The sequence below is a fragment of the Pristiophorus japonicus genome, chromosome 7 (assembly GCF_044704955.1).
Source record: "Pristiophorus japonicus isolate sPriJap1 chromosome 7, sPriJap1.hap1, whole genome shotgun sequence".
Lineage (NCBI taxonomy): Eukaryota > Metazoa > Chordata > Chondrichthyes > Pristiophoridae > Pristiophorus > Pristiophorus japonicus.
Window position 1 is genome coordinate 227,401,635 of NC_091983.1, and position 16,530 is coordinate 227,418,164.

A 16,530-nucleotide genomic window follows, 5' to 3' on the forward strand; every position below is an offset into this window, starting at 1 on the left:
TTATATATAAACCTATGAACAATAATCAATGGCGAAAGGTAAATAGCATCCGGCCCAACCAGCCCGCCCCACAAAACTGCAATATTCCATGCGTCATAACATTTTTCACTCCACCCCACCTGGAGGCATGCGATCTCCTGGGAGAGGTAAAAAAACAGATTAAAAACCCAGGCCAATTGGGGAAAGAAAATCTGGGAAAATTCCTCTCCGACCCATCCACGTGATCGAAACTAGTCCAGGAGATCATTCTGGCCGTATTCAATTCCCTGAAGTACTTACCATCGTATCTGCGCCAGCCAACAGAGGTTATCCAGTCTAATCCCACTTACCAGATCTAGGTCCATAACCTCCACCTCAAGTGCCCATCCAAACACCTTTTAAATCGGGTGAGGGTTTCTGCCTCTACAATCTTTCCAGGTAGTGAGTTCCAGACCTCCACAGTCCACTCCGTGAAGAAGCTTCCCCTCAAATCCCCTCTCAACCTTTCACCAACCACCTTAAACCTATGCTCCTTGTAATTAACACTTCCACCAAGGGAAAGAGGCCCTTGCTATCCACTATATCCAGGCCCCTCAAAGTGTCATACACCTCAATGAGGTCTTCTCTCAGCCTCCTCTGTTCCAATGAGAAGAAACCCAACCTATCCAATCTGTCCTCATAGCTAAGTTTCTCCATTTCACGCAGCATCCTTGTAAATCTCTTCTGCACCATCTCCCGTTACAATCAGGTCCTTCCTATAATACAGCGACCAGAACTGCACACAGTACTCCAGCTGTAGCCTAACCAGGGTATTATACAATTTAAGCATAACCTCCCTGCTCCTGTATTCTATGCCTCGGCAGCGAAAGACAAGCATTCCGTATGCCTTTTTAACGACCTTATCCACCTGGCCTGCTACTTTCAGGGATCTGTGGACAAGCACTCTAAGTGCCTATGTTCATTTACATTTCTAAATGGCCTTCCGATTAATGTGTATGCCCTTTCATTATTAGCCCTCCCCAAGTGCATTATCTCACACTTTTCTAAATTAAATTCCATTTTCCACTGTTCTGCTCATCCGACCAATAGATTGATATCCTCCTGCAGCCCATGACTTTCCTCTTTAGTATCAACCACACAGCCAATTTTTTTGTCATCTGCAAACTTCTTAATCGTATATTCAAATCTAGATCATTAATGTGTACCACAAAAAGCAAGAGACCCAGTACTGAGCCCTGCGGAACTCCACTGGAAACATCCTTCCAATCACAAAAAGATCCATCAACCATTTGCTTCCAACCTTTAAGCCAATTTTGGATCCAACTTGCCACTTTGCCCTGGATCCCATGTGATTTTACCTTTGTGACCAGTCTGCCGTGTGGAACCTTATCAAAAGCTTTACTAAAGTCCTTATACACTATGTCATACGCACTACCCTCATCGACCTTCCTGGTTACCTCCTCAAAAAATTCAAACAGATTAGTCAAACACGATCTTCCCTTAACAAATCCATGCTGACTGTCCCTGAGTAATCCTTGCCTTTCTAAATGTAGATTTAATCTGTCCTTCAGGATTCTTTCCAATAATTTTCCCACCACTGAGGTTAGGCTAACAGGCCTGTAATTATCCGGCCTATCCCTTTCTCCCTTCTTAAACAAGGGTACCATATTAGCAGTCCTCCGGCACCATGCCTGAATCCAAAGAGGATTGGAAAATGATGGTCAAGGACTCTGCTATTTCCTCTTTTGCTTCGCTCAACAGCCTGGGATGCGTTTCATCCAGGCCTGGGGATTTATCCACTTTCAAAGCTGCTAAACCCCTTAATACCTTCTCTCTCACAATGTTTAATTCAGCCAGAATTTCACACTCCTCCTCGATAGCAGTATCGGCATTGCCCCTTTCCTTTGTGAAAACAGACACAAAGTATTTATTAAGAACCATACCAACATCTTTCACCTCCACACACAGATTACCTTCATGAGGCTCAAATTTCCCCAGGAGATGCCCCGCTTTTTTTGGTGCAAGTAGTTTTTTTTGAAGTAACATAAAAATCGCAAATTTCCCCATTTAACCTGCTCCAGTGTAAGTCAGTTAGTTAGGTTTTTTATTAGTTTAGTTTTTTTTCTCCAAAAGGGGGCGTTATCAGCCACTTCCACCTCTTTTGGCCATAGAAGCAAATTTGGCCAGCTAAGAGTTACTCCAAACTAACTTAGGCCAGTGTATGTGGCCACTTTTGTAGGCACAGAAAACCTTACGTCCATATAAGAAATCAGCACAGGTAGCTCGAGATGGGGGTGAGGGGGTGGGGGGGGGGTGGGGACAGGTGAGTTAGAGGATTCTAAAGCACCAAATACCTTCACAGCATCAGCACAACATCATGATATCTTCAGCACAACCTCTTCACAACATCATCAAAAATAAAGGAAAGACAAATCAGTTACTGAAAATAGAGCAGTCCTGCCTTACTGACTGCAGAACGCTTCGGCTAGCCCTTCAGCTGGGGCGAGGGGCAGCAGGCAGACTGTAGAGGTGAGGGTTTGTTTTTCTTTTACAGTTGTTCCTAAATGTTGTGTGGTGATAATGGAACATGATTCAGTCTTAATGCAAAATATATTTTATTGGAAAGTTTACAATGCACTTCAACAACAACAGCAACAATAGCAATAACAGCAAAGAAAGGTGGCATCCATCCCTCACCCACATCTCGGGGAAAGTGCACTTCCTCATAGGGTCGGTGATGGTGGTGGGGGGGATTGGAGGCCCGACTTGTGTCTCACCGGTGGCTGGTGCGTGAATTGAAATGGGAGTGGCATTTGAGTATCTGGCCTTTGTGCCCTTATTGTAGCAGCTAGTTCCCTCATGACATCTGCCATCGTTTGCACACCCTCTGAAATGCCTGCCCTCAGTTTCCGTCTCAGTGCTGATATTTCTCCTGACAGTATCGCTACCTCATCACACACCCCACTGACGGTCGCCACGAGTGATCTTGTAAGAACATTGGTCTACTTACCCAATGACATAACCTGATTAACTTCTGATGAAGGCTAGATCTCAGGAGAGACTGGTCGGCTTCTCCTTCCCCTCGCCATGGGTCTGCCTAGTGACACCACTCCAGTGTGAGGCGCAGGCTGGGACGGTGGAGCACTGGGTGTTCCAACATGCATTTCACCACCGCCACTGGGACCCGCAACCTCGGAAGGTGTGAAACCATGGAATGTCGCCGTGGAGCTCATGGAGGTTTCTGGCAGTGTGCTGCCCTGTACTATGGACTGATCCATATCACGATCAGCATTCTCCAGTGAACACATTTCCATGGACCGCTCCTCCCCCCACCTGCCTTGGTCTGGAGAGCACACATCTGGATCTTCTGGTGGATCCTCAGGATGTTCAGGATTGTCTTCTTCTTCTGTAAAATACAACAGAACAGTCAAATGCTGAGCAACACAGGAGGGGGCAGGATGGGTGGCATGAATAGTCTTATGCGTATCAGGCCGGTCAGCAGGTTGATTTGAAGGGTGACAATGATTTTAATGACTCACCCTCACCCTCGCGTGTGGGTCCAGCTTGTGCACAGCTGATTCTTTTTCTGCAGGTGCGACTCAGCAGGGCAGCTACCCTTTGTTCCAGGGGTGATAGTTGGTGCAGATTTGACGGTCCTCCTCCTGTTCTAAGTCTTTTCCTTTTGTTGTGGGCCAATTTCTTCTGCAAAGATGAAAATACAACATTTCACACATGGTGCACTTTTGATGGTGGGACATATACAGATGGTCACGTTTACAATTGCAATTACATTTAAAGGTGAAGATATTACTTACACTCACTACTTGACCAACGTCCTGCCATTTCTTTTTGCACTGGCTTTCAGATCTTGCGGTATTCACTCCTGCGGAGTATTCTTCTGCAACTAGGTTCCATCGTCTTCTCATTTCTTTGGGTGGAACTTTTGTGAGACCACTCTTACTGATATCCAGCTCCAGCCATTTGTCCTCAATGACAGTGACTAGTTTCTCCACTTCCTCATGGAGGAAATTCTTTGTTCTTGTTGCACACTCTTACGTCATTGGTGTATTGGACTTACACTTGAAAAATCACAGTTCTCACCTTTCTTCCACCTATGCAGCAGTCCTTTCCACTCCCTCAGCCACCCAAAAATCACTATTCACACCTTACCTTTATATATGGTCCATTGCCAATGATGCTGAGGCACTGAGCACGCTGTCCCTTTAATTGGCCGATTGCCCAGCTTCCTGCTCCATTGCGCATGCGCGCACGCTGAAACGGACATGCGTCTCCCTGTTGGCACGTGAAGAGATGCTGGCCCAAGCCCCGCCCCCATGCCGGCTGCGCTGAGTATGCACGGTAGAAGCTCCGCCCCCCCCCCCCGCCGCAGGCTCTGCAGCGCCACGCCACTGGACCAGAACGATGAAGGAGCGGCCAAATTAAAATGTAAATTTTCGCCGTGTTTTTTGTCCCACAAAGTCGGCGTACCATGGCTAATTACGCCGCTCTAGGCAGCTGGGGAAATTTGGGCCCATTGTCTCTAATAGGCCCGACCCTTTCTTTAGTTATCCTCTTGCTCAATATATTTATAGAACATCTTTGGCTTTTCCTTGATTTTACTTGCCAAGAATTTTTCATGCTCTCTCTTAGAATTCATAATATCATTTTTCAATTTACCTCTGAACTTTCTACATTCCTCCTGAGATTCTATAGTATTTAATCTTCCCTTTTTTTCCTTATCCTCCCCTGTAAGTCCCTAGACATCCTGAGGGCTCTAGAATTGTTACACCCACCCTTTTTCTTTAATGGCACATGTTTGGCCTGAGCTTTCCGGATCTCCTCCTTGAATGCCTCCCACTTTTCTGACATGGATTTACCTTCAAGTAGCTGTTTCCAGGCCACTGTGGCCAATTCATCTATCAACTTAGCAAAGTTAGCTTTTCCTCAAATGTGGACTTTTATTCCTGGTCTATCCTTGTCATTATCCATAACTACCATGAATCTGACTGAATTATGGCTACTGGCACCCAAGTGCTCTCCCATTAATACCCCTTCCACCTGCCCAGCTTCATTCCCCAAAACTAAATCCAGAACCGCCTCCTCCCGTGTTGGGCTTGTTACATACTGACTAAAAAAGTTCTTTTGAATGCATTTTAGTAATTCCACACCCTCTATACACATCACACTATATTTGTCCCAATCAATTTTGGATAGTTGAAATATCCTATTATTTCTGCCCTGTGGTTTTTAGACTTTACAGAAATCTGCCTACATATTTGCTCTTCGATCTCCCTCCCACTGTTTGGTAGTCTAAAATACATGCCCAGTGTGATTGCCCCGTTTATATTTTTCAGTTCAACCCATATGGCCTCATTTGATGATCCCTCGAACACATCATCCCTCCTCACAGCTGGAATAGTTTCTTTAATCAATACTGTGACCCCACCCCTATTTTACCCCCCTCTCTGACCTCTCTAAAAATCCTGTAACCAGGAATATTGAGCTGCCAAACCTGCCCCTCCTTCAGCCATGTCTCTGTAATGGCTATAATGTCATACTCACAAGTGTCTACCTGTGCTCTCAGCTTATCTGCCCTATTCGCTATACTCCTTGCATTAAAGTTTAGACCAGCTAACATGGAAAGACCTGCTTGATTGCTACTTACTAACCCGTGTTTCCTCTGTCTTACAGATTCGCTTTCTGCATTCTTGCTTTCAAATTTCAGCTTTACATCCTTCGCTATTGAATTTGTTCTCAGGTTCCCATCCCTCTGCCGAACTATCTCGCGGATGGTTGGGCTATGGGGGATTTGGGGGAGCCCCTCTCTCGCTGGGACAGTTGGGATATGGGGGATTTGGGGGAGCCTGTCTCTATCTCTGGGACAGTTGGGGTACGGGGGATTTGGGGGGAGCCTCTCTCTTTGACAGTTGGGGTATGGGGAATTTGGGAGGAGCCTCTGTCTGGGACAATTTGGGTATGGGGGATTTGGAGGAGTCTCTCTCTCTGGGACTGTTGGAGTACAGGAGATTTGCGGGGGCTTCTCTCTCTCTGGGACAGTTTAGATACTGGGGATTTGGGGGAGCCCCTCTCTCTGGGATAGTTAACGTACAGTGGATGATATTGGGGAGTCGCTCTATCTGGGACAGTTGGGGTACGGGGTATTTGGGGGGAGCCTCTCTCTCTGGGACAGTTGTGGTACAGGGGATTTGAGGGAGCCTCTCTATCTCTGGGATAATTTGGATACAGGGGATTTGGGGGAGCCCCTCTCTCTGGGACAGTTGGGGTACGGGGGATTTGGGGGAGCCTGTCTCTATCTCTGGGACAGTTGGGGTACGGGGGATTTGGTGGGAGCCTCTCTCTGGGACAGTTGGGGTATGGCGGATTTGGAGGAGCCTCTCTCTCTCTGTGACAGTTGGGATACGGGGGATTTGGGGGGAGCCTCTCTCTGGGACAGTTGGGGTATGGCGGATTTGGAGGAGCCTCTCTCTCTCTGTGACAGTTGGGGTACGGGGGATTTGCGGGGAGCCTCTCTCTTTGAGACAGTTGGGGTATGGGGAATTTGGGAGGAGCCTCTGTCTGGGACAATTTGGGTATGGGTGATTTGGAGGAGTCTCTCTCTCTGGGACTGTTGGGGTACAGGAGATTTGCGGGGGCTTCTCTCTCTCTGGGACAGTTTGGGTACTGGGGATTTGGGGGAGCCCCTCTCTCTGGGACAGTTAACGTACAGTGGATGATATTGGGGAGTCGCTCTATCTGGGACAGTTGGGGTACAGGGTATTTGGGGGGAGCCCCTCTCTCTGGGTCAGTTGGGGTACAGCGGGTGGTATGGGGGAGCCCCTCTCTCTGAGACAGTTGGGGTACAGCGGGTGATATGAGGGAGCCCCTCCCTCTCTCTGGGATGGTTGGGGTATGAGGGGGATTCGGGGATGTGCTGAGCCCAGATTAAGTGTTTTATTTTCTCTTTCTCGTCCCCCCTCAGATTCCACCGTCTCGCAGAGATTGGCTGACATGAAGTCAGCGGTGCTCTCGCTCACTATCACAGTCACGCAAAGCATCCTGTTCTCTATCAGTGCCGCTATCCCTGTGCTGAAGGTCCAGTATCTGACCTTCATCCTGCAGGTGGTCAACAGTTCATTCCTGTACGGAAGTCACACTGCATTCACCGCCATCACGTAAGTCAGCCCATGATATCCAGGGAAGGGAGACCCCATTCGGGGGCCAAAGTGCGTACCGTTACATCTGGGATTGTGAGACAGGGAGCTAGAAATTCATTAGCGCCCCGGCTGGAGCGTCAACTTTAGAAAAGTTGTAAGTTTAGCGCCAGGCGCTAATCAATCTCCACATCCGCGAAATTGAGTCTCTGCACTGAAAGAATGCAGGGGAGCGCTAAATCAGGCGCTAATTTCATAGGTGAGTGGCGTTAGGCTTCAAGCGATAACGAAAATGAGGTGTGGTGTAATTGGGAGTGAGCATTGGTGAAGGCACCTTCCAGCCATTAGAAGAGAGGGCGACTAGAGTCTGCACACCAGCCCTCAATGAATCAGGGAGTGCAGAAGCATAGAAACATAGAAAATTGGCGCAGGAATAGGCCATTCGGCCCTTCGAGCCTACACCATCATTCAATATGATCATGGCTGATCATGCGACTTCATTCCTGCTTTCTCTCCATACCCCTTGATCCCTTTAGACGTAAGTGCCACATCTAACTTCCTTTTCAATATATTTATGAACTGGCCTCAACAACTTTCTGTGGTAGAGAATTCCACAGGTTCACAATTCACTGAGTGAAGAAGTTTCTCCTCATCTTGGTTCGAAATGACTTACCCCTTATCCTTAGACTGTGACCCCTGGTTCTGGACTTCGCCAACATCAGGAACATTCTTCCTGCATCTAACCTGTCCAATGCCAACAGAATGGCGATATGCTGAAGTACAAAGTCCTTTGATGGCCCACAACACTCTGGGGACTAAGCAGCATTTATCTGTCTGCAGATACATCACGCGCTCACTTGCCGCATAACTGACCTTTAGAACGGAAGCACATCCCTTTAAGTAGCGCCCCGCCAGCCACCAGCTGACTGGTTTACGCCTCCGCTCGCTGTCGCTGTCGGTGCGAGGCGGTAAGGCGGGGGGTGCTACTGAAGTTTGCAGATCGGGCGCTCAGCGAGCGTTGCACACTCATTGATGTCACGATCTGCATGGGGAAAAGTGCCGAGGCACTAATTGTTAGCGCCATCCTCCAAGGCAATCTGCCGTGTCCCCCATGGAAAGTCAGCATCCTTCCAGCAGCCATGCTGCAGCCACTGGGGCAGCACTGTGTAGGAGCACTAGGACAGGCAAAGGACGAAATACAGAAACTAAGGGAATGCACAAGGGTCATTAGTTGACATTTAATGTAAATTGGAATTAATCATAAAATATGACAGGAATTTTTTTTCTGGTGATTTTCATTTTGGTATTTAGCCCAAGAGGACGCTGTGATGTTCCGTGACAGAGGGATGGTAAGGTGGGGAAGTGTTGCTCAACGGGGATCTGGGGTTTCAATCCAGGGAAATGGAATCTGATTATGTGCTCACGGTCAGCCCAGCCAGAAGAGAGATTTGCAGGCTGACTCCTCCCATTTCCCTTTTTATCTTCCTCTTCCTCCTGAGGTTGTCACAGAACCCGTGGTGGAAAGGGCTGTGCCCTCATGATGGCCAAGTTTTGGAGGATGCAGCAGACCACCACGAGTTGGGACACCCGCTCCGATGAGTACTGGAGCAGTCAAGGAAGCGGAACCATTGCTTGAGCTCCCCAAAGGTCTGCTCGATTAAGTTCCTCGTGGCAGCATGGCTGTCATTATATGATTGCTGGCCACGAGTAGTGGGATTGAGGAAGGGATTCATCAACCGGGGTTCGAGCGGATAGCCCTTGTTGCCTAACAGCCATCCTCGGGTTCGACATGGTGGCTGGAAGATTCCTGGTACAGCGGACTGGCACTGGATGAAGACATCATCAGTGCTGCCAGGATAGCGGGCATTCACCATCTCGATGTGTTTGGCATGGTCGCACACCAACTGTACATTGAGAGAGTGGTAGCCTTTGCAGTGATGGGACATCTCAGCATTGACATGCCTCACGCAGTTGATGTGGTGTATTTGGACTTTCAAAAAGATTTTGACAAGGTCCCACACAAGAGATTAGTGTACAAAATTAAGGCACATGATATTGGGGTCAACGTATTGACGTGGATAGAGAACTGGTTGGCAGACAGGAAGCAAAGAGTGGGAATAAACGGGTCCTTTTCAGAATGGCAGGCAGTGTCTACTGGGGTGTCACAGGATTCAGTGCTGGGACTCCAGCTATTTACAATATACATTCATGATTTAGACAAAGGAATTGAATGTAATATCTCCAAGTTTGCAGATGACACTAAGCTGGGTGGCAGTGTGAGGTACGAGGAGGATGCTAGGAGCCTGCAGGGGGACTTGGACAGGTTAGGTGAATGGGCAAATGCATGGCAGATGCAGTATAATGTAGATAAGTGTGAGGTTATCCACTTTGGTTGCAAAAACAGGAAGGCAGATTATTATCGGAATGGTGACAGATTAATAAAAGGGGCGGTGCAACGAGACCTGGGTGTCATGATACATCAGTCATTGAAAGTAGGCAATACAGGTACAGCAGGCAGTAAAGAAGGCAAATGGCATGCTGACCTTCATAACGAGAGGATTTTAGTATAGGAGCAGGGAGGTCTTACTGCAATTGTACAGGGCCTTGGTGAGACCACACCTTGAGTATTGTGTGCAGTTTTGGTCCCCTAATCTGAGGAAGGACATTCTTGCTATTGAGGGAGTGCAGCAAAGGTTCACCAGATTGATTCCCGGGATGGCAGGACTGACCTATAAAGATAGACTGGATCGACTAGGCTTATATTCACTGGAATGTAGAAGAATGAGAGAGGATCTCATCGAAATATATAAAATTCTGATGGGATTGGACAGGTTAGATGCAGGAAGAATGTTCCCAATGTTGGGGAAGTCCAGAACCAGGGGTCACAGTCTAAGGATAAGGGATGAGCCATTTAGGACTGAGATGAGGAGAAACTTCTTCACTCAGAGAGTTGTGAACCTGTGGAATTCTCTACCACAGGAAGTTGTTGTGTCCAGTTCGTTCGATATATTCAAAATGGAGTTAGATGTGGCTGTTACGGCTAAAGGGATGAATGGGTATGGAGAGAAAGCAGGAATGGGGAATTGAAGTTGCATGATCAGCCATGATCTTATTGAATAGTGGTGCAGGCTCGAAGGGCCGAATGACCTACTCCTGCACCTATTTTCTATGTTTCTATATTTCTATATGAGAAGACAGTGAAGTCCTTCTACTGGAGTTCAGAGCCTCTGTGACCTAGTAGATGTAGCAATGGATAGCAAACTGTGAGATGTTAGCGCTGACATCTGTTCCAGCCCAGAAGAATCAGTTGGGGCAAAATTCAGGGCCAAGTCACCTTGAGGGCCACTGGCAGCAATGTCGTCGCCCCGATCTCAGGCTGCAGGTCTGGGTGTAGGAGGTGGCAGAAATCTGTGACTACATCCTTGGTGACATGGAGCCTCCCAACACACTGCTCCTGGTTTAGGTGTAGGGATGAGAAGTGTTTACCTGAAGACCCTTGGTGGGTAAGGCCTCTGCTGACAGCCCTTCTCCCCCTCCTCCACCTCCCACTGTGGGCAGCTTGTCTTTGCTGCCACTGCTCCATCTCCCTGTTATGCTGCAGTGTGAGGGGGACTACAGGTAGAGCCCCCTTGACTGGCAGCAAGTGGTGTATTCAGAGGCCTTCCAGTTCCAACCAATGCCTTCCCATGTCCAGCAGCACTCCCTGCATACTTTAACAATGTTATAAATGTTTTCCAACAAGCCAGTATTGATATGAACACTGCAAGAGCCAGTACAAGAGAAATAATCAACTGACCACAGTGACTACACTTCAAAAGTACTTCATTGTCTGTAAAGCGCTTTGAGACGTCCAGTGGTCGTGAAAGGCGCTATACAAATGCAAGTTGAATGTTTCCCTTTAAATAGCGCTGGTGGGGTCCAGCGTGCAGCTGATCACATGTCCAGCTGTGCGTGTTTCGGAGAAGTCGTTGTTTGAGATGGCGATGTCAAAAATGGCAGGTCATGCATCAAATCAGCATTGCACGCTGACTGACGTCACGATCTGCCGACTCTGCACACGGCCTACACACGCTCGTCCCGCCCGTGTTATCGCTCGCACCAAGATGGCGACCAGTGTGGGTCGCGCCGGAAGTGGATGGAAGCGAGGCGGCCGCCATTTTTTCCCACTTACCCAAACCGGCCTTAACTGCCGGCGCTAAGGTGCCAAATTTCAGGGCCCAGGAGTTCATTCAGACTCCCATACTCATTGTTAGATCTGGTATTCTGAGACCAGGAGTCCATTCAGACTCCCCCCACACACACACACACACACACACACACACACACACACAGGTAAATCTGGGACCCTGAGACCAGGAGTTCATTCAGACTCCCCACACATACACACACAGGTAAATCTGGAACCCTGAGACCAGGAGTCCATTCAGACTCCCCACACACACACACACACAGGTAAATCTGGGACCCTCAGAGAGTGGTTAACCTGTGCAATTATCTACCACAGAAAGTTGTTGAGGCCAGTTCATTAGATATATTCAAAAGGGAGTTAGATATGGCCCTTACAGCCAAAGGGATCAAGGGATCTGGAGAGAAAGCAGGAAAAGGAAACTGAGGTTGAATGATCAGCCATGATCTTATTGAATGGCGGAGCAGGCTCGAAGGGCCGAATGGCCTGCTCCTGCACCTAATTTCTATGTTTCTATGTTTCTATGGAGTGCAGTCACTGGTGCAATGTAGGAAACGCGGCAACCAATTTACACACAAGCAAGCTGTGTGGAACTCGCTACCAAATAGCAGAGATGCATTTAAGGGGAAGCTAGATAAACACATGAAGGAGAAAGGAATAGAGGGATATGTTGACGGGGTGAGATGAAGAGGGATGGGAGGAGACTCGAATGGAGTATAAACGCCGGCATGGACCAGTTCGGTCAAATGGTCTATTTCTGTGCTGTCGACCCGATGTAATTCTCTGAACCTCCTCCTCTCTCTCTCTGCTTGTTCCCTGCAGGTTCCCTCCCCGCCACTTTGGGAAGGTCTATGGACTGCTACTGGCTCTTGCGGGAATTGTAAATCTGCTCCAGTACCCTTGCTTCATTCTGGTCAAGGGACCCTTGCACGGTGACCCCTTGTATGTGAGTATTGGGAGGTCCGGGTCTCCCTGTGATCTGTGCCAGACAGTCACGGGTACAGTGAGATAGAGAGAGACAGTAGTCTTTATAAATACAGGCATAGAGTACAAAAGTCAGGAAGTTATGCTAAACCTTTATAAAACACTAGTTCGGCCCCAGCTGAAGTACTGCGTCCAATTCTGGGCACCACACGTTAGGAAAGACCTGAAGGCCTTGGGGAATGCAGAAGAGATTTTGGAGAATCTGGAAAAGCTGGGGTTTTTCTCCTGAGAGCAGAGAAGGCTAAGAGGAGATTTGAAGAAGTGTTGAAAAACCTGAAGGGTTTACATAGAGTAAATAAAGAGGAACTGTTTCCAGTGGCTGAAGGGACCGGAGGGACAGATTGCTAAAAGAACCAGAGGCGTCTGAGCAAACATTTTTTTCCACAAGTGGTTAGGATTTGGAATGCACTGCCTGGTAGGGTGGTGGATACAGATTCAAAAGTAACTTTCAAAAGGGAATTGGATAAATACTTAAAATGAGAAAAAATTGCAGGGATATGGGGTAAGAGCTGGGAGTGGGACTAACTGGATTGCTCTTCGAAAGAGCTGGCACAGACTCGATGGGCCGAATGGCCACCTTCTGTGCTGTACTATTCTATGATTCTATGATAAGGGTTTGAGATTGTTGTTGCCTGAACACAAACTCTCTGTTTGCCTTTTTTTGTCCCTCTTGACGCAGTTGAACATCGGATTAATCGTCCTGGTAACCTTGACATATGTCCATCCCATCAATGTTTACCTGCACTGCCGACGGGAAACCCAGCAGAGAGGCACAGTGAAGCACTACCGAGTCAAAGTGCCAGGCTTGGGAGAGACGGACGATCAACCTGTGTCGGGAAACGATATCTGAGCTGGACATCTGCTTGGGGTGGGAGGTGTCGGGGATGGTGTCAAGTGGGGGTTGGTGTTGGAGGGGATGTGGGGTTTGGGGTGTGAGTTTGCGGGGGTGTAGGTTGGGGAATGGGGGGGTCAAGTTGGGAGGGTGTGAGGAGTTGGAGTGGGTTTGGAAGGGTGCAGGTTGGGGGTGGTCAGTGTTAGGAGGATGTGGGGTGTTGAGGTGTGGGTTTGAGGTGGTGTAGGTTGGGGGCGGGGGGTGTGTGGGGTGTTGAGTTGTGGGTTTGGGGGGTGTAGGGTGGGGGGTGGAGATGTGTGGGATGTTGGTGTGTGGGATGTTGGGGTGTGGGTTTGGGGGGGTTAGGATGGGGGAGTTGGGGGGTGTTGGGGTATGGGTTTTGAGGGTGTAAGATGGGGGAGTTGAGGTTGGGAGGTGTTGGGGTGTAGGATGGGGGGTGGGGGTGTTGGAGTGTGGTTTGGGGGGTGTTGGAGTGTGGTTTGGGGGGGTTTAGGATGGGGGGTGGGGATGTTGGAGTATGGTTTGGGGGTGTTGGAGTGTGGTTTGGGGGTGTAGGATCTGGGGTGGGGTTGGGGGATGTTGAGGTTTTGAGGTGTGGGTTGGGAGGGTGTAGGTTGAGAGGGGTGAGGGTGAGCAGGGGTGAAGTTTGGTTTCAAGCAATTCCCAAACAAATCATTTACAAAAAAGATCAATTGGAAACAGTGCTGTTTCCCGGGATCCCGGAGAATGAGATCTTTTCTTCAGAAGACCGGGTCAGAGACAGATTATGGACAATGTTAATTCTGTATAAGCAAATATTTTGTTTTTATCAGAGATTATCCAATGCAAATAATCCTCTTCTCCCCTCCTCCCCTCCCCTCTCTCCTTCTCCCCTCCCCTCTCTCCTTCTCCCCTCCCCTCTCTCCTTCTCCCCGCCTGTCTCCTTCTCCCCTCCTCTCTCCTTCTCCCCTCCCCTCCCTCCTCTCTCCTTCTCCCCTCCTCTCTCCTTCTCCCCTCCTCTCTCCTTCTCCCCTCCCCTCTCCTCCTCCCCTCCCCTCTCTCCTTCTCCCCTCCTTTCTCCTTCTCCCCTCCTCTCTCCTTCTCCCCTCCCCTCTCTCCTTCTTCCCTCCCCTCTCCTTCTCCCCTCCCCTCTCCTTCTCCCCTCCTCTCTCCTTCCCTCTCTCCTCTCTCCTCTCTCCTTCTCCCCTCCTCTCTCCTTCCTCCTTCTCCCCTCCCCTCTCCTTCTCCCCTTCCCTCTCTCCTTCTCCCCTCCCCTCTCCTCTCTCCTTCTCCCCTCCTCTCTCCTTCTCCCCTCCTCTCTCCTTCTCCCCTCCTCTCCCCTTTTCCCCTTCCCTCTCTCCTGCTCTCATTCCCTCCCCTCTCCCCTTCATCCCTCCTCTTTTTCTTTCCCATTCCTTCCCTCTCTCTCTCTCTCTCTCTCTCTCCTTCCAAGGGACTGAGTGTAACGTAGCCAAGTTTGCTGATGAGACAAAGATGAGAGGAAAAGCAATGTGTGAGGAGGATACAAAAAACCTGCAAAAGGACATAGACAGGCTAAGTGAGTGGGCAAAAATTTGTCAGATGGAGTATAATGTTGGAAAGTGTGAGGTTATGCACTTTGGCAGAAAAAAAACGAAGAGCAAGTTATTATTTGAATGGAGAAAAATTGCAAAGTGCTGCAGTACAGCAGGACCTGGAGGTACTTGTGCATGAAACACATAAGGTTGGTATGCCGGTACAGCAAGTGATCAGGAAGGCCAATGGAATCTTGGCTTTTATTGCAAAGGAGATGGAGTATAAAAGCAGGGAAGTCTTGCTACAGTTATACAGGGTATTGGTGAGGTCACACCTGGAATACTGCGTGCAGTTTTGGTTTCTATATTTAAGAAAGGATATACTTGCTTTGGAGGCAGTTCAGAGAAGGTTCACTCGATTGATTCTGGGGATGAGGATGACTTATGAGTAAAGGTTGAGTAGTTTGGGCTTCTACTCATTGGAATTCAGAAGAATGAGAGGTGATCTTATCGAAATGTATAAGATTATGAGGGGGCTTGACAAGGTGGATGCAAAGAGGATGTTTCCACTGTTAAAGGAGACTAGAGCTAGGGGGCATAATCTTAGAATAAGGGACCGCCCATTTAAAACTGAGATGAGGAGGAATTTCTTCTCTCAGAGGGTTGTAAATCTATGGAATTCGCTGCCTCAGAGAGCTGTGGAAGCTGGGTCATTGAATAAATTTAAGACAAAGATAGACAGTTCTTAACCGATAAGGGAATAAGAGATTATGGGGAGCGCTCAGGAAAGTGGACCTGAGTCCATGAGATCAGCCATGATTTTATTGAATGGTGGAGCATGCTCGAGGGGCTGTATGGCCTATTCCTGCTCTTATTTCTTATGTTCTTATCTCCTCTCTCTCTCTCTCTCCTACTCCCCTTCCCCCTCTTCTTTTCTTCTCCCCTCCATCTTCCCTCATCTCTCTACTTCTCTGTTCCCCTCTCCTTCCCCTCTTCTACTTCTGCCCTCCTCTCTCCTTCCTTTGCCTCTCTCCCCTTCCCTCTCTCCTCCCTCCTCACTCTCCTTCAATATCCTCTCTAATTCTCCTTCCCCCTCTCTCCTTCTGCTCTGCTTGTTCTTTCCTCTCTCTCCTTCTCCCCTTCTATCCTTCTACCCTTTCCCCTCTCCTTCTCCCTTTCCCTCTCTCCCTCTGCTCTCCTTTTCCCCACCTATCTTTTCTCCACCATCCCCCTCTCATTCTCCCCTCCCCCTCTCTCCTTCCCTTCGCCTCCTTACTTACTTGCCAGCTTCATTATATCTTTTACGCTGCATGATCAAGGTCTCCACAATTGTTAGAGGTTTTGTACTGTTCCCATTAAAGAATTTCCCTTTTAAGGGTGCCGGAAGTGGTGCCTGCAATGACACCACAGTGTTTTGCAGGAGTACATTTCCCTTTTAAAGATGCCAGAAAGGGCACTGCTGAAGGAAGAAGTGTCACACCAGTTATCTGTGAAATGCATTTCCTTTTTAAGGATGGCAGCGTGGGGCCCACAGAAGCAACAGTGTTCTTTATGAAGAATACCTGAACGCAATGTGCAGAGTGTACGGCTCCCTGTAGAGGACAAGCAACTCACAACAAGTCAAAATAATGGCTAGTGTGCTTAAGATTAATGTTTGGTTGGTTTGAGTGTTTAAGAGCAGTGTTGGTTGGTAATAAGTGAAGTGAATTATCAATCATATTACTGTCGCTACCTGTGCAAATGTGTTTGAAGGATAAGGAAGGAATTATCCAACAATTGTAATGTAGGGAAAAACTGCAGCCAAATTGTGCACAGCAAGCTCCCACAAACAGTAATATGATCACTGACCAGATAATCTGTGTGTTTTTATGATGTTGATTGAGG

The 16,530-nt window shown here is 48.3% G+C and overlaps 1 protein-coding gene across 1 annotated transcript in view; it reads left to right on the forward strand.

The window, feature by feature from the left end:
* Positions 1 to 13,150, forward strand: part of LOC139266680 (equilibrative nucleobase transporter 1-like) — a 61,273-nt gene extending 48,123 nt beyond the window's left edge. The window contains exons 10-12 of the mRNA XM_070884270.1: positions 6,959 to 7,151; positions 12,139 to 12,262; positions 12,980 to 13,150. Of these exons, the coding sequence (XP_070740371.1) occupies positions 6,959 to 7,151; positions 12,139 to 12,262; positions 12,980 to 13,150 (488 nt within the window). The remainder of the gene's footprint in view (positions 1 to 6,958; positions 7,152 to 12,138; positions 12,263 to 12,979) is intronic.
* The last annotated feature ends 3,380 nt before the right edge of the window (positions 13,151 to 16,530 follow it).